The sequence below is a fragment of the Peromyscus eremicus genome, chromosome 7 (genome assembly GCF_949786415.1).
Source record: "Peromyscus eremicus chromosome 7, PerEre_H2_v1, whole genome shotgun sequence".
NCBI classification, from domain to species: domain Eukaryota; kingdom Metazoa; phylum Chordata; class Mammalia; order Rodentia; family Cricetidae; genus Peromyscus; species Peromyscus eremicus.
This window is the reverse complement of record NC_081422.1, coordinates 51,854,473-51,874,304: the sequence shown is the minus strand read 5'-3', so window position 1 is coordinate 51,874,304 and position 19,832 is coordinate 51,854,473. Positions and strand designations below refer to the sequence as shown.

The window sequence follows — 19,832 nt, the reverse complement described above, 5'->3', positions numbered from 1 at the left end:
GGCTGGGGTTGGAGCCCAAGTGAGGCAGCCAGAGGGCACTGAACTGTGGAGGTCTCCGTCACGTGACTCTTAAGAGCCCTGCCTTTCTTGTTTCAAAGTTGGGACGAGTCCCCCTGCCCGTTCCCCAAGTGTGGAGGGAAGGCAGAGGGCAGTTAACAGCAGCTTGGCTCAGAGGCTGGCACACGGAAGCACTTACCAGTGTGTGTTTCCTGCCTGGCACCCTCCTCTGCTCTGTGTCACAGCCTTTGGGCCACAAATGGCTTTAGGTATTGAGGTCGTTGAGATGCCAACATAGGAAAAGCCCCTGGAACTACATACAGCTCCTTTTCGTACGTGAGGGTCCCCGTGTCCTCATCCTGAAGGCTGGCAGCGGGCTAAAGCTAGCTTTGCCTGTGGGGCTTTGTGAGGTGTTGGTAACCAGGGGTGGCCCCTTCCCTCCCTGCCCGGCACGCCTCTCTCCAGTTTCTTCCCTGGGGGTACTGAGCTTCCCAGTGCCCCTTTATAGTGCAGTCTAGGTCTCTTGAGTAAGCACCCTCAGCTCTTTGCTGGGTTGATCATTCATGTGAAGAAGGGTTTCCCCGGTTCTCTTGAGGACAGTCAGCTTGTGAATAGTCCATAAGCATCTGGGGGTGGGTTGCAGGTAGCTGGGCCATTCTGCATCCACGCCTGGCATGCCAGCATGTGCAGGTGTCCTGGGAGAGCCGCCGGCCTGGAGGCTGTGCCATCGCCCCAGAGCAGGTCAGAGATGTGAGGGCCTGTGCAATGGAGTCAGCAGGGCTAAGTGGTGGACTCAGCTGCTGGCCTTACCGAAACACTTGCAGGACGTCACCAGCAAAGCCAGGCACCTTTTTTTGAGTCACAAGAGTAAGACAGCAGGGGGTGGGAGGAGAGAGGATCTGAGCCAGACCTGGTAGCACACACCTGTAGTCCCAGCACTTGGGAGGTAGAGGCAGGAGGAACGGGAATTGTCCTCAGCTGCAGGAGACCCTGCCTCGAAAAAAATAATAAAGCCTAGAAATGTCGCTCAGCTGGGTGACTACTTGCCTAGCATGCACAGAGTCCTGGAACTGTCTCCAGCACCACCTAAAATCAAGAGTGGAGTGCAAGCCAGTAATCCTAGCACAGAGGCAGGAAGATCAGAAGTTCAAGATCATCCTTAGCTACATAACCAGTTTGCGGCCAGTCTGGCCTATGTAAGACCCTGTCTCAAAAGAAAGAAAAAGAAAGAAAGAAAAGGGAAGACATAGAGGTCCTGCTGCCGGGCCTCTGAGCCGGTTTACTTGTGGTTTTGTTTCCTTTCTTAGCCTTAGTCATTTTATCCATGCAGTGCACACAAGGCAGGCTTGCAGTCATCTACCCCGGGGGTCTTTTTGGCTCTGGTATTAGAAGATTCTAGATATGAAGGCAAAAGGGCTAAGGCCAAAGGCTATCTAGGAGAATGTTTTGCAACTCCATAATTGTTACTGTTGTGCCCAGATTGCAAGACCCCCAGGACCAGGGCCAAAGGCTATCCAGGAGAATGTTGTGCAACTCCATAATTGTTACTGTTGTGGACAGCATTTTCATCCAGGTTGTCAACTCAACATTTGCACCTGGTGGGCGAGTCTGACCTGACCCGGGAACAGAAGACAGAGACACCACAGTGACTTTCAGGACAGGTGGCAGCGGGCCTGAGAGCCAGAGGGAGGGAGTTGCTAGTCCTTGGGTTGATAGAAAGATAAGTTTCTAGCACGTCCATCAGGACACCCAGGGCTGAAGATGAGGAAGGAGGGTCTTAGGAAGTAGATTCTGCTTTTCTAGTTAGTTTGTCAGGATACAGAAAAGTTTTAAATGCTCATAGCCTTTATGAATTAAATCTTGTGGTTGCAAAAGTTCACCTATGTACAAGAATACTCATTATAGCATTGTTGATGATTTCAAAACAATTGAAAACAAACCCTGAGTCCAACAGTACAGAGCTGTGGTGTACTCACAGTGCAGCCTCTCAGTGGGTTTCTCAAGTGGATTGGAACAATGAAGTGATCTCTTCCTACTAGTGTGGGCCATCCCAAAGATGTGAGGAGCAAATGGGCTATGCTCCACCTGTAACCTTAAATGGTTCTATATACCACCTGTTCCAGGAACAGAAATCATGCCTCTGTTTCAAAAAGATAATAACCAGTTATCCTGCAACCCTGCCTTTGTTTCAGAGGATTGCTATGGCTACCTTATTATGACTACCTGTTGTTACGGCCACCTTGCAACCATAACTTTGTTTCAGGAGGTGTTAGGACTAACTTGTTATGATAATCTGTTCCTGTAACCCCACCCCGTCTATTTTGCACACCAAATCCTCCTTTGAAAACTCCTACCTCTCAGCTATAAAACTCTTGTCTTCCTCACATCTAATTCTGACCTCTCAAACCCTGCCTTAGGAGGAGGCAGCCCATGTACACAAACAAAAAACCTTGCTTTAATTAATTGCTTGCTTTAATTAATTTGGCCATGATGATTTGGGTCGGTGGTCTTTCTCCTCACATCCTTGGGACTGACAGTGGCTCAGTGGTTAAGAGTGCAGACTGGGGGGCTGGGGTTTAGCTCAGTGAGTGGTAGAGCGCTTGCCTAGCAAGCACAAGGCCCTGGGTTCGATTCTCAGCTCAAAAAAAAAAAGAGTGCATACTGCTCTTCCAGAGGACCTGAGTTGGTTTCCATGTTGGGTAACTCACGCCTACCTGTAACTCCAGCTTCTAGGGATCAGATCAGACCTCTGTGAATCCCCATTCTCTCTCTCTCTCTCTCTCTCTCTCTCTCTCTCTCTCTCTCTCTCTCTCTCTCTCTCACACACACACACACACACACACACCCCAATTAAAACTTTTTTAAAGGTTTATTTATTTATTTTATGTATATGAGTGCTCTATCTGCCTGCACGCCAGAAGAGGGCACCAGATCTCATTACAGATGGTTCTGAGCCACCATGTGGTTGCTGATAATTGAACCTAGGACCTCTGGAAGAGCAGCCAGTGCTCTTAACCGCTGAGCCATCTCTCTAGCCCTACCTAACAATTAAAACTTTAAAAATAAAATATTTAGCTGGGCGGTGGTGGCACACACCTTTAATCCCAGCACTTGGGAGACAGAAGCAGGTGGATCTCCAAGTTTGAGGCCAGCCAGGTCTATAGAGCAAGTTCCAGGACAGCCAGGGCTACACAGAGAAACCCTGTCTTGAAAAAAACAAAACAAAACAAAAAATTTAAAGTGTCAGGCCAGGTGAGATGGCCCAGCAACACAAGATGATCCTTTGAGTTCAATCCTCATATAAAGATGGAAGGAAAGAAGCAACTCCGAAGAGTCCTCTGACCACACATACCATGGCACACCCCACCCTAATAAATAAAGAGTTCTTTAAATGACAGGGAATTGGAATCAAGAGCTGTATTATTTCCTGCATTATTTTTCACAATTGCATATACTGACCTATGCATATACCGACCTATTGCCTGTGGCTGCCTCTGAGCTTGTCAGTTGGGACAAAGTTCAAAGAGTCTCCGACCCATTCTAAAAAACATTTGTTGGCTCTTAATATATATAATATGATGCCTTCAAATGTTTACATGACTAAGATTACCTGCAGTTTTTTCCCTTTGGAGGTAGTTGTGGAGGGAGAGGGGCTTCATTTTGTGTTACTCTGTTAAATTTTGTTTTCTAACCTATGTGTGTACTTGTGTTCTTTAAGACAGTGAAATTTGAGGTGGGGCGTATTATGGAACATTCTTTTTGTTTTTCTTCCTTAATTTTTTTTTTTTTTTTTTTTTTTTGGTTTTTCGAGACAGGGTTTCTCTGTGTAGCTTTGCGCCTCTCCTGGAACTCACTTGGTAGCCCAGGCTGGCCTCGAACTCACAGAGATCCGCCTGGCTCTGCCTCCCGAGTGCTGGGATTAAAGGCGTGCGCCACCACCGCCCGGCTCCTTAATTTTTTTTTTAAATTTACATTTATTTGTGTGTGTGTATGTGTGTGTGTGTGTGTGTGTGTGTGTGTGCGCATATGTACCAGTGTGCATGTGCTATGGTGCCTGTGTGGAAGTCTGTTGACAACTCACAGGAGTTGGTTCTTTACTTTTACAGTGCAGGTCCTAGGAATCCAACTTAGGCCATCAGCTCTGCCCACTGGTCCTTTGCTTATGTGTGTGTGTGTGTGTGTGTGTGTGTGTGTGTGTATGTGTGTGTGTGTATGTGTGTGTGTCTGTGTGTGTATATGTGTGTGTGTCTGTGTGTGTATATGTGTGTGTGTCTGTGTGTGTATATATGTGTGTGTGTATATGTGTGTGTGTATATGTGTATGTGTGTGTGTGTCTGTATGTGTGCGTGCGTGTATGTATATGTGTGTGTGTGTGTGTGTGTGTGTGTGTATGTGTGTGTGTGTATCGAGGCAGATTCTTGCTGTGTAGCTCAGCATGGCGTTGGTGGCTTGAACGACAGGACTGTACTGGGAGGCTCTGCTTTTTTGTTGGTTTGTTGGTTTGTTTTCAGTATTCGTCAAGGAGAGGTGAGCAGGAGAAACCAGGCTTGGCTTGGGTTCTCCCTTCTTTCTAGTTAATTTCTAGGCAACAGCCACCTGTGATCTTGTATTTGTGCCTCAGCTGGCTTGGCTGGCCCCTGCTTCCTCTACCTGCAGGCTTCTCACCTGCAGTTCTAGGGAACGAACGCCATGGGCAGGGTCAGAGGCGGCCATCTCTGGGCCCAGGACAGTACGTCTGTGGAAACCCATACAGAAGGTGGTTTTATCTTTATTGTTTTCCTGTCTGGGGGATAGGCACAGCAGGGTTGGTGCTGCAGTGGGGTGTGTGTGTGTGTGTGTGTGTGTGTGTGTGTGTGTGTGTGACTGTGAAACAGGCCAGCAAGAGACTTTGCTGCAGAGCCTGCCGGGTAAAGGAAAAGAGTCATAAAAGGACTGGGTCATCCCAGTGAGCCGGAAGACCCCCTCAGAAACCATGTCAGAGAGGAACTTATCCTGCCCAAGACCTCTCAGTGAGTAAGGTGGCAAAACAAGGTTTTGCTGATTCCTGTTGTGAGTGAACTTGGGGAGCTCAGGTCTCCACCATGGGTTTTCTCTACTTTAGCTCAGGAAGTTGTGAACTAGCCTCTGCCTGTCTTGTTCTATGGCATGATTACATATGCTGCACCTCCTTGCTCGGCTCAGCTGGACTGAGGGCTTTGGCCCCTGTGGCCTATGTATGGTAATAGGTAAACACATGCCGAGTCGTCTCTCCTTATGAGAAATCAGCATGCTCACTCAGGGCTTTGTTCACGAGGCCACCTCCTCCATAGCCCCGTCTCCTGTGTGCCAACTACTACTCTGGACATCAGGAGTCTTTTTTCCTGGGGTATATCTATCACTCTTATCCCTGGGTTAGTGGCAGCTTGTCTGACCACTAGAACATAGGCACAGATCTAGAACATGCTGGGTTAGTATCTGTTGACTCAGTGTCAGGGTCCTTTACCGTATGCACCAACCAAGAGGCCCAAAGCTACAGCTCTGATGCATCGTCTCATCACAGGGTACGTACATGGCAGATGTTGTTTGAATGAGCTGTTCCTCATTCTCTCAGGCACTGGAGTATTTGGTCCACAGTTGGTGGGGCTATTCAGTCAATTTAGGAGGTGTGGTCTTACTGGAGGAAGTATGTCACTGGGGGCAGGCTTTAAGAATTCAAAGATTCACATCCTTCTCCGTTTGCTATTCCAGTTGCCATGTCTACTTGCTTCTATTCTTCCCCACAGTAATGGTGATGGACTCTCATCCCTCTGGAACCATAAGCTCAAATAAACCCTTCCTTCTCTAAGTTGCCTTGGTCGTAGTGGTTTACCACAGCAGCAGAAAAGTACCCAATACAGCAGGCATTTTCTCTTTAAAGTCCTCTGTTCCTGTGGGGACATCATCACATGCACATGCAGTGCTAGAAATACCCACGCATCTCTGCTTGTGCAGAGATTCCAAGTACTCAGTGGCCACCTATAACTGGAGGTGAGCACAATGGACAGAACTGGTAAGGCGTTTCCCTTATTGCTGTTGAGTTCTTACTGGATAGTGTTGTAGGTTCCTGGTTCTCCATTAGAGCAGTTGTGTCTCTAGGGAACAGCGAACAATGTCCAGAGACAGGTTTTGGTTGTCATAACTAAGGATGGTCATGCTACTGGCTTCTAGCAGACACCAAGGATAGAGGTGGAGACTCTGGCCATGGAGTTTCTCTCACGCTATGACCGTGAAGTATTTCCACACAGATTTCCTTGATCTCTGCCATAACCTGGACCAGATCAGGGGCCTAAAGTAGAGGTGGAGGTATCACTGCAAATTCTGTCTCCATTACCCCTGTCCCTCCCCCTCCCCCCTAACTCTCTAGGAGCCCCAGATTCCAGATTCAGCAGAGAAAAGGAACCCAGACTTGCGAATTGGTTTCAGGAAGGAATCTCTATAAATGCTAGACAAAATGCAGACAGCTTATGCAATCGTCTCTGGCCAGGCTTCAGTCACATCACATGAAGAAGTACAGGTTAAAAATACTCAACACAAAACCTAATCTTAAGAGGGATCTCTAGGGGACCAAGCACAGAGCTGACTCTCAGAAGTTATGCAGTATGGGGGAGAAAATTTGACTGCCCAGTTCTGTTCCACTAGAACCCACAGAGATTTCAGAAAAAGCATTGGGGGTTCCTGCCCTTAGGGCATTTTCTGCACTGCCAGAACCCCTTGGCATTTATTGCCTGATGTGAATGAATGAATGAGTAAATAGTCTATAGTGTGTGTGTATGTGTATGCACGTGCATGTGCAAGAGTGCTGATCCAGAACCTACCCAACCCTTCTCTCTCAGGACCTTTTTAAGTGAATGAAGATGAAATAACGAAACCCATATGGCTGGTGAGTCAGATCAAGTGGCATCCCTTTAAAACCAGAGAAACTAGCCCGGGCTTGTCCAGTAACACTAGGCTTGGGGAAGGGCACGGGGAAGGACTTTCCTGTCACATGTTCTTCACATTATTCTTAGGTGAATGCATTGTTCCCGGAGGCTCCCTAGCAGTGTGACTGTACACCCTGGAAGGATAGCCAGAGTGCATTGGCCAAGAGGTAGTACAAAATCTTGAAGGAAAGATCTCAAGCAGAGTTGTTGCTTAGGGTAGGAGGCCAAAAGGATGCCTGGTTGGAGGCACCTCAGCAGGTGGTGAGTATGTGGGAAGACACCTTACAGGCTCTGAAACATTGAATGGCACCTAGAGAGAAAACCTAGTGAAGAGCCAGGAGAGCCAGAGGACCCCCTGAACAAGGACAGTACCAACCTGGGAGTGTTTCTGAGCTAGCCCTGGGCGAGTTTTTCCTTAGAGCTCACAAGAGGCTTGGGTGTTAGAGTGGAGCCCTCAGAGCTTCAAGAGGCAGCTTTCCAAGAGTTCTGAGTAGAGAAAGAGGAGCCTGGTGTTCGGGATAGAGGGGAAGCTCTTAGAAACGAAAGCTAAAAGCCCCTTACCGCATTGTGTAAGTTTGAGGCTAATCTGGGCTGCACGAAATCTTGTCTTAAAACAAGGCAGGTGGTGTGTGCCTGAGCTCCAGGCCAGCCGGGACTACATAGTGAGACAATTTCTCAAATAAAAATAAAATAAAATAAATAAATAAAGAGGTGAGTTCTGTGAGGCTCACTGGGAACAGGCGTGGCAGTATCCGTTTTACTCATGTCTTAGTGTGTGCAGGGCCTATACAGAGGAGGGCATTGGGTCCTGTGGAACTGGAGTTGCAGAGAGTTTCAAGCTGCCGTGTGGATGCTGGGAGCCGAACCCAGGTACTCTGCCAGAGCAGCAAACCCTCTCTTCAGCCCTTCAGTTGTATCTTAGATTTGAGATTTGGGATAGTATTTTTGGGTTTAGGTGAAGTTTTGTTGTGTGTGTGTGTGTGTGTGTGTGTGTGTGTGTGTGTGTGTGTGTGTTTTCTTTAGGACCTAGGATTAGGATCTGGGGCCTCACACTTTAGGTAAGCTTTCTCTCACTGGCTGTATCTCCTAGCCCTACATGAGATCTATAATGGACATCATCCTCAAACACCTGGCAATGTCAGACTGCTTCTAACCAGTGAAAGAGGCCGTTCTCATAGGGGATATAGCTCAGTTGGTAGAGAACCTGCTCAAAGGCCTTCGCCAATCCCACGTAAAATGTGTGTGATGGTACAACTCTATAATCCCAGCATTCGGGAGGATTAGAAGTTCAGGTTCATCTTTGGCTACATAGGGAGTTCAAGGCCCGCCTGGGGTACTTGAGACCTTGTGTCACACACAGAAGGATCCAGTCTTGATTCTCTTTCATCCCTCTTCCCTTCCCCTAGTGTGTGAGCCTTGTGGAAGGTCTCTTGTTCTCCTCAGTGTCTTTGGGGTCTACTGATGGGGGCACAGGCTGAGAGTGGGCCATGAGGAGCAGCAGGAGTAAGGTTTTAGGAGCTGCCGTAGACCAAGCAAACAGTGAGCCAACTCTGGTAAGTGTGGGGATTTATGAGAAAACCCTGAGGGATTACAAGCCTGGGTGTGGCCTTAGTAGTAGCATGGATGAGGACTTGGTGAGTTTTTGCTGACTGCAAACCCATATACATTGGTATACAATGGTGGGCATCTTGGCTGCAAGAGGAGCCACTTGGGGCTGTGTGTTGTTGTTGTACGTTTGTTTTTGAGACAGGGTCTCTCTGTATCTCAGGTTTTCCTGGAACTCATGATCCTCCTGCCTCAGCTTCCTGAGTACATTCATTTTCTTTCTTCCTCCTGCTCCTCCTCCTCCTCTCCCCCCCCCCCCCGCCCCTTTTTGAGCCAGGGTCTCACTGTGTGCCACAAGCTAGCCTCAGAGTCATGTTCTCCTGCCTCAGCTTTCCAAGTGCTGGGATTCTAGGCTTAGTTAAACAGGGTTTTTCCCCCTCTCCCTTTTCTGTTATTTCCTTGTGGAATTTACTGGTCAGATTTAGCCGTCCTGCATTGGCCTGATTGTTTTCATAGTTTTATATTTTTGTTCAAGTATATACTACCATTCCTAGCTTTGCATTGAGTTAAAAAATTGTAAGATTTACTTTTTGGCTCTTTGAGACAGTCTTACTATGTAAACTGGGCGGGAACTCGTTACAGATCAGGCTGGCCTTGATCTCTCAGATCATACTGCCTCTACTACCCAGTGCTGATGTTAAAGATGCGAGCTGCCATGCCCGTGCACTGAATTTTTTATTTCACTATAATTTTAATTTTCCAGAGTTATTTTTGTTCCCTAAATAGTTCTTTAGAAAAATAGCACTATGGGGCTTGGAGAGATGGCTCATCAGTTAAGACACTGTCTGCTCTTATAGAGGACCTGGTTCCAATTTCCAGCACCCACACAGCAGCTCACAGCTGTCTATAACTCCAGTCCTAGGGCATCTGATGCTCTTTTCTAGCCTTTGAAGGCATTGCATGCACATGGTACATGGATATACATACAGGCAAAACACCCATATACATAAAGAGAAAAAAAAACAGCACTATGCACTTGTTTCTTGGGTGCCTCCCTCAGCTGAGTCTTCTCTCTGCATTGTCTATGAGTTTCTGTTTTCTGTTCAGTTGTTTAATCTTGTTCCCTGACCTGGAGGGTTTTCTTCAAATGTCTGCTGTTCTTTGGCTATACTTATTTGGCTTTGAAAAGCTGGCTAGAAACTTCTCTCCATTGCCAGGACTCAGCTGGGAATGAATGATTCTGTTGGGGGGTCCTCAGAATTTAATACCTCAAAACTTCCTTCCCTGCAACCCCCTAGTAGTCCCAGGGCCATTTGTGTTTTCCAGAAAAGCCCTCCCGAGTCTTGTCTCCGCCTGTAGAGCCAGTGTTGAGGGCTCAGGTGGAGAAGAGTCTTCCAGTGTCTGGGCGTTCTATAGAAGCACTTCTAGCCCGGGGCTCTTTGGCCTCCCTTTGACAGCTCTGATGGCTATTAATGTCTGGCTGCTGCCTTGGGGTGGAGGCTGGGAGGCTTTAACTGCCTGTAGGAGGTGGAACAGTCCTGCATTCAGCTCCGCCTCCTGCCTGCCCTCCAAGGTACCCCCCAGGCCTCTGGGCCCTGAGCTGTCCCCGCTCCTCTGGTAGGCTTGTTTGTAGGTGTGTGGGCTCTTGGTGTTCGGTCTTCTAATCTCATCTGCTAATGTTTTCTTCCACTCTAGTTTTCCAGAAGTGTGTTGACAAGTCTCAACTGCTGCCATTTCCTCCTCTGCTCTTGAGAGTTTTATTTACTTCACTTGGCTGGAAGCTTGTTTTATTATTATTTTATTTGCAGTATTGAATATCACACAATGGGCTCACACATGCTAGGCCAGCACTTTACCACAGAGCTGCATTACCAGCCCTTTACTATCTTATTTGGAGACAGACTTCTTAGCCTCCTGCCGTGGTCTTCTGAAAAGCTGGGGTTATGAGTGTGTGCCACTGCACTCAGTTTGAATGAGAATGTGATTTTGTTTTACGTTGTTATGTATTTATCTTGTCTGTGTACGTGCACTGCACATATGTGGAGATGAGAGGACAACTTGAGGGAGTCAGTTCTCTTTTTCCAGTATCGGATCCCAGGGATTGAACTCATGTCTAGGTTTTGTGGCAAGTGCCTTTACCCACTGAGCCATCCCGCCAGCTGAGAAAATATGTTTTTGATCAGAAGTGTAGGCTATTGTATATTTATATTTATCACACTTGGACTTAATTCTGTCATCTGTATTTTTTCAGTGTTGGAAATTGAACCCAGGGCCTCTACTACTGAGCCTACTCCCTAACCCTTCTCTCCCCAACCTCCCTCTTTTTTTTTTTTTTTTTTTTTTTAACTTAATATAGCCTTATGTATCCCTGGATGGCCTGGAACTCTATATCACTATTGCCAAAAGTACCTTGAATTTCTGATCTGCTGTCGCCACCTCCTGAGTGGAGGGTTATAGGTGTGTGCCAATGCCTGGCTTTCTGCCATGTGGGGATCAAACTTAGGACTTTGTGCAAATTAGACAAGCACTCTACCAACTGAGCTACATGCCCAGTCCTCTATAGAGCCTCACTATGCAGCCCAGGCTGGCCTTGAACTCATAATCCTGCTGCCTTTGCCTTTTGAGTGCTCATTGCAGGTATGTGCCCCATCTGTGGCTACCTCTGTCGTTTGATTTAGTACTTTCTACCTAGTGTGTCTTCTCTCTGCTGCTTTTCCTGACCTTTCCTTTATTGTGTAGACTGAAATTTCTTCTCCTAGTTGGAAAGTTACGCATGATTGAGGTTGTCTATCGTTCTTCTCATGGTGTAACTTATTAAGCCCGTAGTTGGCCTTTTCATTATCTTGTGTCTTTGCCATGAAAACACGAAGCCCCCTAGCATGGTCTCCCCACTCCTCTGCTCTCCCTGCCTTGGTGGGTCCAAGCTGTACTCCATAGCTGCTTTCCGTGGAGGGACAGGGCAGCCCTGCTCATTTGCCATTGCTTAGAACTGGCAGGCTTGTTTGTAGGTGTCTTAGAGAGGCCTTCAACTCTCAGTGATGATTTGTCTAAAGGATATCTAAAAATATCCCTGAGGTTTTGTGTGGGACTAGGGATGATAGGTAGAAGAAGTGAGACGGAGTGGACAGATCGATAATGCTGGGGACCCGGGGAGACCTGCAGCCCCTCCTCAGTCTCCCTCTCCCAGATGTCTGCTTTTGGCTTCAGCTTTGTTCTCACAGAGCATGGTACCCCCTGCTCTGTGCAACAGGGAGAAAGGTTCTAGGTGGGAAGGAGTATGGACCAGACTGTGTGCAAAAGAGGCGGCCTTGACCGGACACTGCCAGTTCTTATCAAGCAGGAATTCGGATCCAGCAGCATGAGAGTGTTCAGTGTTTCTCTAGCAGGCAGGAAACTGGAGTTCGAAATCTTCCAACTTACACATGGGCTAGAACTGCTTAGAACCCTGTCCAGGCTAAGGGCTAGCTCTGCTCAGACACTGTGGCCTTTGCTCAAAGCCCTGGTTGTCAAAGGTGCTTTCTGTCCTCCTGGATGAATGTCCTTTCCTGCCTCAGTGGTTTCTCCTAAGGTGTGGCTTTCTACTCCCTGCCTCATGCAGTGACTTCCCCCTGGACTGTTTCTCCAGGCCATGTTCTGTCACACAGACTAAACGCCTTTGGTTTGTATCAGCGCTTTCTCAGTCATTGACAAGGTGAAGACACACTCGTTCTCCCCGTGGAGGGCACAGACTTCATTTTCCCAGAGCCTGTCTGTAGCCTGAGGCCCTGTCCCACACCCAGGCCTTGTTCCTGAAGTAGGTGAGGGGACTCTGCTCTCTCACTGGAGCATGGAGACTGACATTGGATGCACACACAGCTGTCAATGCCTTGACCTGTAGCAAGCAAGCTGTTGCCATAGAGCTTGGTCCTATGAGTCTCTCCTGCCTATGGTAGGCTTGAGTTTTCTCCCATTGTCTGCCTACCACTGCCTCCGGACTCTACTGCTTGAGTGGCAAGTGGCTGCTGCTTTATATACTAAGGCAGTTGGTGACTCATTTCTCAGCAGCCCCTTAAATAGGGAAGTGAAATGTGTACACCTGGCAGGGCCTGACCTTTGAGTGACAGCGGAAGTAGCTGTGTAAACATGAGTTCATTGTTAAGGGGAAGTCCTGTTCACCACCAGGCTGAAGAGAGTGTCTGCCTGTACTGGCCCTCATGTGGCCTCTACGCCTGTGGCTCTAGTAACTTTTTTTTTCTTCTCCCTTCCCTCCACTTCCTTGGTGACAGCTGGAAGTCACAGTGGTAACAACTGAGAGAGCCAAACATTTCTATAGCCCTCAGGATGTTCCTGTCACCCTCTACAGTGATGCTGATGAATGGGAGGTCAGTGCTGGGCCCATTGCTTTTCTTCCAGCAGAACAGAGCTATCTTCCTTGCAGCCTATGGTCCTGGCTGCTGGAGCACACAGCCTGGGCTCAAGTCAGTGGTCAGGGCCATCTGGGCAGAGGCAATGAGGAAAACATCTGTCTTGCTTCTGGCCTGCGGGAGGCCTGTAGTCCCGCCTTCTTCAGGCAGAGCTCAGCTTTGGCCCAGTGCCTGGGCTTGAGTGTCCTTGTACTTATCTGGGCTGATGAAACCACAGAGGAGCGCTGTTCCCACCACCCTTGTCCATGTGGCTCTCAGCGTCAAGGCTATCCAGAGTGCTTCACTTCCCACGGCCGCTGGCCATGCCTCCGCCCTCCTGCAGAGGGGTGGGCACCAGCCGATTTGCCAGGCGCGCAGTGTGGGCCTCCTAGGACTGCCCTGCCAGGCATTTTAAAACATTCTCAGTCCTGAACATTTCTGGCTGGTTTGCCCTCCCCTCCCTCGCCTCCCCCTCCATTTCTCACCGCCCCAGAGCCCTTCCACTGGCTTGGACAACCCAAGCATCCGCCTCAAGCAGACAGGCCAGGAGTTCCCTGCCAGATGTCAGTTCTCTTGAAAACCAAACCATAAAGGGAATAAGCTCAGAGAGACAAGGAGCGTTTGTTTCCCCGGGCCTGGTTTCTGTCAAGCTGCTGGCTCCATGGCCAGTGCTTGCCAGCTCCGCTGTGAGAGGGGACAGTGGAAGACTTTGAGGGAGAGCTAGGTGGTTTCCTCGGGCTTCTCAACTGATTGTACCTGGCCTGTTTGGCCATCATCCCCTCCCGACACACAAACTGAGAATGGCTGGGTTGACGGCCCCCATTTCTTTCCTTTGCCAGATGTGGAAGCGCCGCTCTGACCCAGTTCTCCACATTGACCTGCGAAGGTGGGCTGACCTCATGTTAGTGGCTCCCCTCGATGCCAACACTCTGGGGAAGGTGGCCAGCGGCATCTGTGACAACTTACTTGTGAGTGACTCCTGCTGTCCTTTCTCGCCAGCCTTGCTCCCAGTTAGCCGAGCTGCAGATTTCACTGGACAAGTCAACCTGCTGCTGTGGGGTGCAGGTCTGTCGAGCAGACCCCTGTCCTCGTCTCTTTAGCAAAGAGGCTGAAGGTCCGGGTCTGATGGATCATCTGGCTTTGCCAGCGCTGTCTGGGAGTGTCCACCTCTCTCCTGTCGTCGGTGGTCAGCCAGGTGCCCCAGCCTCAGCCCCCTGCTCTTCCATCTTCTTCCCACAGGCTGCCCTCTGCACGCACCCCCATTGATTTCCCGTCCTTTACTGCTTCTCCACCAGTTCGGCCTCCCCCAAGAACCTAGAAACACACATGAAGCCCCTGATGAGGGTGTCTGTGCCCTCATGCAGCTCACATGCTCACTTCTCTAGGGTCATTTTGGCCCCAAAGCTAAACCCCAATCGGTTTTCACATCTATCAGAGGAAGCTTGGAGGGAAGGGGGGAAACCCAGGTGAGAAGTGATTGCCGGATTGGCTTATACCCGAGACCTCTGGGAGCTGCTCCCATAAAGAGCAACTATCTTTGTTTACGTGATCATCCTGAGGAGGTCTTATGGACCCCCTCCCTCCATTTCTTGACCTTTCACCTCCTGTGTTCTGAGGGCTTAAACTGAGGATACAGGAAGAGATTTGTGATCACCCATACAGGCAGGAGAAGTACTCCCTGCTGAGTACTATAGACTTAAAAATCCCATCAGCCTGTGGAGCATGCTTAGTGCTGGGCACGAAGTAGGCATTTACTAGTACTGCTTGTATGTGTGGGAAGTAGTTTTTTTATAAATATTTTTGTTTGAATTTGTGTGTGTGTGTGTGTGTGAGAGAGAGAGAGAGACAGAGTGGAGTGGGGGAGAGAGAATATGCAGGCTCCTCTGCCTTCTGAATACTGGCGTTGCAGGTGTGTATTACTACACTCAGCTCATTTTTAGAGTTGAAAATGGTGAAGACGTGAATGTGGAAGATGCGTCAGGAGCTTTAGGAGATCACATATGAAATTAATGTCCTGTCATCTGGGCCCGGTGGTGTAAGCCTGTAATCCTGGCAGCTTGAGCGGCTGAGGCAAGAGGATCAAAAGTTCAAGGCCTGTGTAGGCTTCAGCACAATTCTCTAAGTAGAAAGTAAAAAGAGGGCTGAAGATGTAGCTCAGTGGCAGGATGCTTGTGTATCGAGTGTGAAACCTGGTTCATTCAATCCTTGTCTGCTTGTTAGGAGACTCTAAGCTCCTCTTCTGGGAAGCTGCTGGTGACTTAAACATCGTTAGACTAAGAACATAGGATGGGAGGAACACCACCCTGATGCTGTGGCCAGAAGCAGACTGGGTAGGACAGAGAAGCAGAGCCAGGTACAGCATGGTCCTCGCTGCCCAGGAGGGCAGGGCTCTGCAGCAGGTGAGGGAGGTGCTCAGCCGTGTACCCCCAAATCCCTGGGCTCCTGTAGCAGGTTAGCAGCAGCTGATGTGGTAGAACACACCCCAGCCAGCTCTCTGAGGGTTCTTCCCATCCTCTGAAAACTCAGGTCTCCCTCCTTTTTGTTGTTGTTATTATTATTATTATAATCATATGCTAAGCCCTTTTTTTAATAGAGCCTATAGCTAAGCTGGAGAGATGGCTCAGTGGTTAAGAGCACTGGATGGTCTTCCAGGGGATCCAGGTTTGATTCCCAGCAACCACATGGTGGTTCACAACTGTAGCTCCAGTCTCAGGGGATCTGACACCTTCTTTTGGCCTTCATGGACAGCAGGCACACATGCAGTGCACAGACATCCATGCAGTCAGAATGCCCACACACATATAAAACAAATACAGTCTCAGATAGCCCATGGGCCTTGAAATCCTGATCCTCTTGCTTTCCCTTCCCAAGTGATGGGATCGCCGTGGCCTGAGGGCCTGGCCTTTTTTCCCTGGGCTGCCACACTCCCTATTTTGGAGGTCTCTTCTTCAGAGTTGCCTGAACAGTGGAGCATGCCCCTGAACTAACCACTTTCCTCAGTTTTACCTGAACACGCTGCAGACAATCTCCGGTATTATGGTTTGAACTGTAAGCTTCCTTGGTTGTGGGGCTACCTTCTGCTCAGTACGTGTCCTCTTAGAATCCTGAAAGGAAGCTCAGCCTGCTTTCCCTTCCCAGACTGTCCTGTCTCCATTGGAAAGGTGCTGGAGAGCAGCATGCTAGATCTTGTCCTGCATTCCTGGTCTCCAGGCCTTCAGCCTGGGAATGGCTGTCTCTGTCTGCACTGGCCTCTCTGTGCCAAACTGTCAGGTCCAGAAAGAGGGAGTGACCCCCCACTCCCCAGGGTTGACAGTCTGGCTCAGCGCTAGTCTCTTGACTGGGATCCAGCCTTCTGCCCTGCCTGAGCGGGTTCCCAGGGGCAAGGCCGAGGCACGGAGCATGGTGCCAGCCACTTGGCTGTGGGAACCACGTCCTCCTCTCCCTTTCCTACCGCTAGTTGCTTCAGAGAAGCTGTGGTTTGTGCAGGAAGCGCTGTCCTCCGAGTCAGACGCTGGGGAAGCGGCCCTGCCGAGCGAGGGCAGACGGTTGGGTTTTTGCTGTGGTCAGTGTGCTCTGCTTTGAAAGTATTTAGAGCCCAGCCCAGCCCCATCCCTACACCAGACATCACCAAGCGCCCCTTCTAGGTTTGCTTACAACTCCCGCAAAAGCAGCAGGTGGCACAAAGCCAAGAGGAAGGGTGACTGGAATTGTCCACTCACAGCTAGCCTGTCATACTGAGAGGAGTTGGTGGGAAACCGACTCTGGTGTCTGGGATGACGCAAGCAGTCAGATTCTGAGGCTGTTTGCTGGCTGTCCCAGGAGAGGGTAATGGCATTGAGGGACAGGCTCTGGCTCTGGCTCTATGTCGCATTGTTCTCTGCTCCCTCCTCCTTTCCCAAAAGGACTCTATTTCTGGGAGGGGTGTCACAATTGCTGTCTCCCCAGGAGCTCTCAGGAGGAGGTGCCTGGTGTGGTCAGAGCACAGGAACTTATCTCTTTGGGAGGCTCTCCCTGGCCCTGAACCTGTGCCTTTGTTGTGGAGCCTGTTCTGAGTGCTAGGCCCTCAGCTAAGAGCTTTCACACTTTGACTGGCATCTGGGGTACCTACTTCTAATTCCACCACCTAGGAAAGCAGGGAGCCAAGAGTTGAAGGTCAGCTGCTACATAGTCAGTTCAGAGGCCAACCTGGACTACATGAGACTCCGCCTCAAAAAACTACTGCCATACCATGTTACCATCAAAAGCACTCACATTCTTTCTTATTTTTATTTATTTTATTTTTTGAGACAAGGTCTATGCAGCCCTTGCTGGCCTGGAACTTGCTATGTAGACCAGGCTGGCTTTAAACTCAGAGAGATCAGCATGCCTCTGCCTCTCTTGGGCTAGGATTAAAGGAGTATACTACCATGCCCAGCACTCACTCTCTCTCTCTCTCTCTCTCTCTCTCTCTCTCTCTCTCTCTCTCTCTCTCTGTCTCTGTCTCTGTCTCTCTCTCTTTCTTCCCTCCCTCCTTCTCTCCCTCCCTCCCTTTTTCTTTTTTTTTTCAGACAGGGTTTCTCTGTGTAGCCCTGGCTGTCCTGGAACTTGCTCTTTAGACCAGGCTGGCCTTGCACTCAGAGATCTGCCTGCCTCTGCCTCCCTGAGTGCCGGGATTAAAGGTATGTCCCTGAGTGCCGGGATTAAAGGTATGTGCCACCATTGCCTGGCAGCTCTTTCTTTCTTTCTTTTTTTTTTTAAAAAAAGAAAGAGTCCTGGTATATATTCCAGGCTGGCCCTGAACTTGAGATTCTCTCACTTCAGCCTCCAGAGGGGCTGGGATGACAGGCATATGCTACCACACCAGTTATTCATGGTTTGATTTCAAGCTTGTATGACTTTAGAGTTCACAGTCTTAAGACTCTGAGTTGGAAAATAGGAAGGAAGGAGGGAGGGAAAGAAGGAAGGAAGGAGGGAGGAGGGAGGGAAGGAGGAAGGAAGGAAGAAGGAAGGAGGGAGGGAGGGAGGAAGGAAGGAGGGAGGGAGGGAGGGAGGGAGGGGGGAGGGAGGGAGGGAGGGTCTGAATTGGTCAAGCCCTTTCATAGCTGCTCTGCTGTGTGACCTGGGTATGGGCTAGCTTTGGGAGGAGGGAGACCGCCCAGCCCAATGGGTGGTTGTGCAGGACCATGTTTGTATCTAAGTGTGACCTTGGACAACTATTAATCAGTCAGGGAGTTGCAGCTTGCTCATGTGTGAACAAGGGACAGTTCTTTCCTTATAGGGTTACAGTAAGGGTTCTTGAGATAATGGATGAGAAAAGGTATCGTGTGTTGGATGTTTTCGTTCTCAGGGTTTATTCGACCTTAGAAGTAGAGCTGTTGCTGAGTAGAACTTGAGCACTCTGGTTTCTCGCCTTCAGTGAATGGTGAAGCTAGCCCCTGCTCCCAGGATTGCTTCCCAGCCCTGTAGGTGTGGGAGCTGTGTGAAGGCTTAGGCTGGCGGGCAGGGAGATTGCACACAGAGTGGAGATCTGTGGAGGCATCTGGGGCATTGTGGGTGCTGATTGAGTGTCTCCTGTGTCTTGGACCATGCCAGAGCCTAAGCGGAGATGATGTGGGATAAAGAGACTGCCCCTCCCCGCTTAAGGATGCAAGAACAGATCTCTGTAGATGTGTGACACCCAGCCATCCCTAGTCAACAGCTGTTTTGCTGACTATGGCTGGAGGACTTTAAGGGGGACTTGGGGGTACTGAGGAGGGGTGGTAGACAGAGCATCAGCACCTCTCCACTTCTTCACAGACCTGTGTCATCCGGGCCTGGGACCTCAGCAAGCCCCTACTCTTCTGCCCTGCCATGAACACTGCCATGTGGAAGCACCCTCTCACTGCACAGCAGGTGGGCCAGCTCAAGGCCTTTGGCTACGTGGAGATTCCCTGTGTGAGCAAGAAGCTGGTGTGTGGAGACCAAGGTGGGCTTCTTGCCATATTCAGCCCAGAGCTGTAGAAGGGGCTCTGCTTTGGGGTCACCTTTGGGTTCTGTGGTCCAATGGTTCTCTGGCCCATCATGACCTTGGACAGAACTGTTTTCTGAGCTCAGCTCTCATCTGGCAATGGATAGGGTGCTAATTCTTGTTTCTCAGGATCATTAGGCTGAAGTGAGACAGGTGTGTGAAGTGTCTGGTGGAGTCCCTGGTAATAAGTGACCCCCAGGGCCTGTCCCGGGCTAGCTTGGAAGAGATATGGTGGATCTAGCTCATGCTGAGCTGAACTTGGGCTCCCCAGGACTAGGATGTGGGTGAAGGGCCCAGAGGAGATCTGAGTGTAGCCACAGGCAAGGTTAGATCACGTGATGGCTCTTCGCCACAGATGAACTTTGCTTCCAGGTCTAGGAGCCATGGCTGAGGTGGAGACCATTGTGGATAAAGTGAAAGAAGTGCTCTTCCAGCGTGGTGGCATCCAGCAGAGTTGAACTGGGATTTTGTCATGGTGTTCCTGCACCTAGTGAGTTCAACTTGAGCTCTTGAAGAGAGACATCAGCACAGTATGAAGAGCCTGTGTTTGCTGAGGAGGGGCTGGCCAGCACCTTCTCAGAGCTTCCCTGGGGTCTAACCCTCTTCAAGTTAACTACAGACCAAAGTCCTGCCTTCTTTTAACCAGGAGATACCTGCTTTCCAGAGGTCCTCCCGTTTCTTCCTGGGATAGGCCCAGCAAACCAGGCAAACTGGCGGCTACCAGAAGGATAATTGAATCACTGAGGGACCTCCTGCCTGGAAATTGCTTTTAGAAACACCATGGCTGAAGCTGGGCGTGGTGGCTCACGTCTGTAATCCGAACATTCAGAAGGCTGAGGTAAGATTGCCACAACTTTGAAGTTGACTCGGGCTATATAGTGAGCCAGGCCTGTGAGTGTGACAGCCTATTTCAAAACAAAAGCCACAAGAAGAAGCATAGCTCAAGATCCCTGACAGCAGGCTCCTGATCAGGCAGGCCTTGGA

The 19,832-nt window shown here is 49.5% G+C and overlaps 1 protein-coding gene across 3 annotated transcripts in view; it reads left to right on the top strand.

Annotated features, from left to right (window-relative positions):
- Positions 1 to 19,420, top strand: part of Ppcdc (phosphopantothenoylcysteine decarboxylase) — a 25,086-nt gene extending 5,666 nt beyond the window's left edge. For all 3 annotated transcript variants that reach the window (XM_059267951.1, XM_059267952.1, XM_059267950.1), the window contains 4 exons: positions 12,746 to 12,841; positions 13,702 to 13,830; positions 18,638 to 18,806; positions 19,221 to 19,420. In XM_059267951.1, the coding sequence (XP_059123934.1) occupies positions 12,746 to 12,841; positions 13,702 to 13,830; positions 18,638 to 18,806; positions 19,221 to 19,306 (480 nt within the window). In that variant the 3' untranslated portion in view covers positions 19,307 to 19,420. The remainder of the gene's footprint in view (positions 1 to 12,745; positions 12,842 to 13,701; positions 13,831 to 18,637; positions 18,807 to 19,220) is intronic.
- The last annotated feature ends 412 nt before the right edge of the window (positions 19,421 to 19,832 follow it).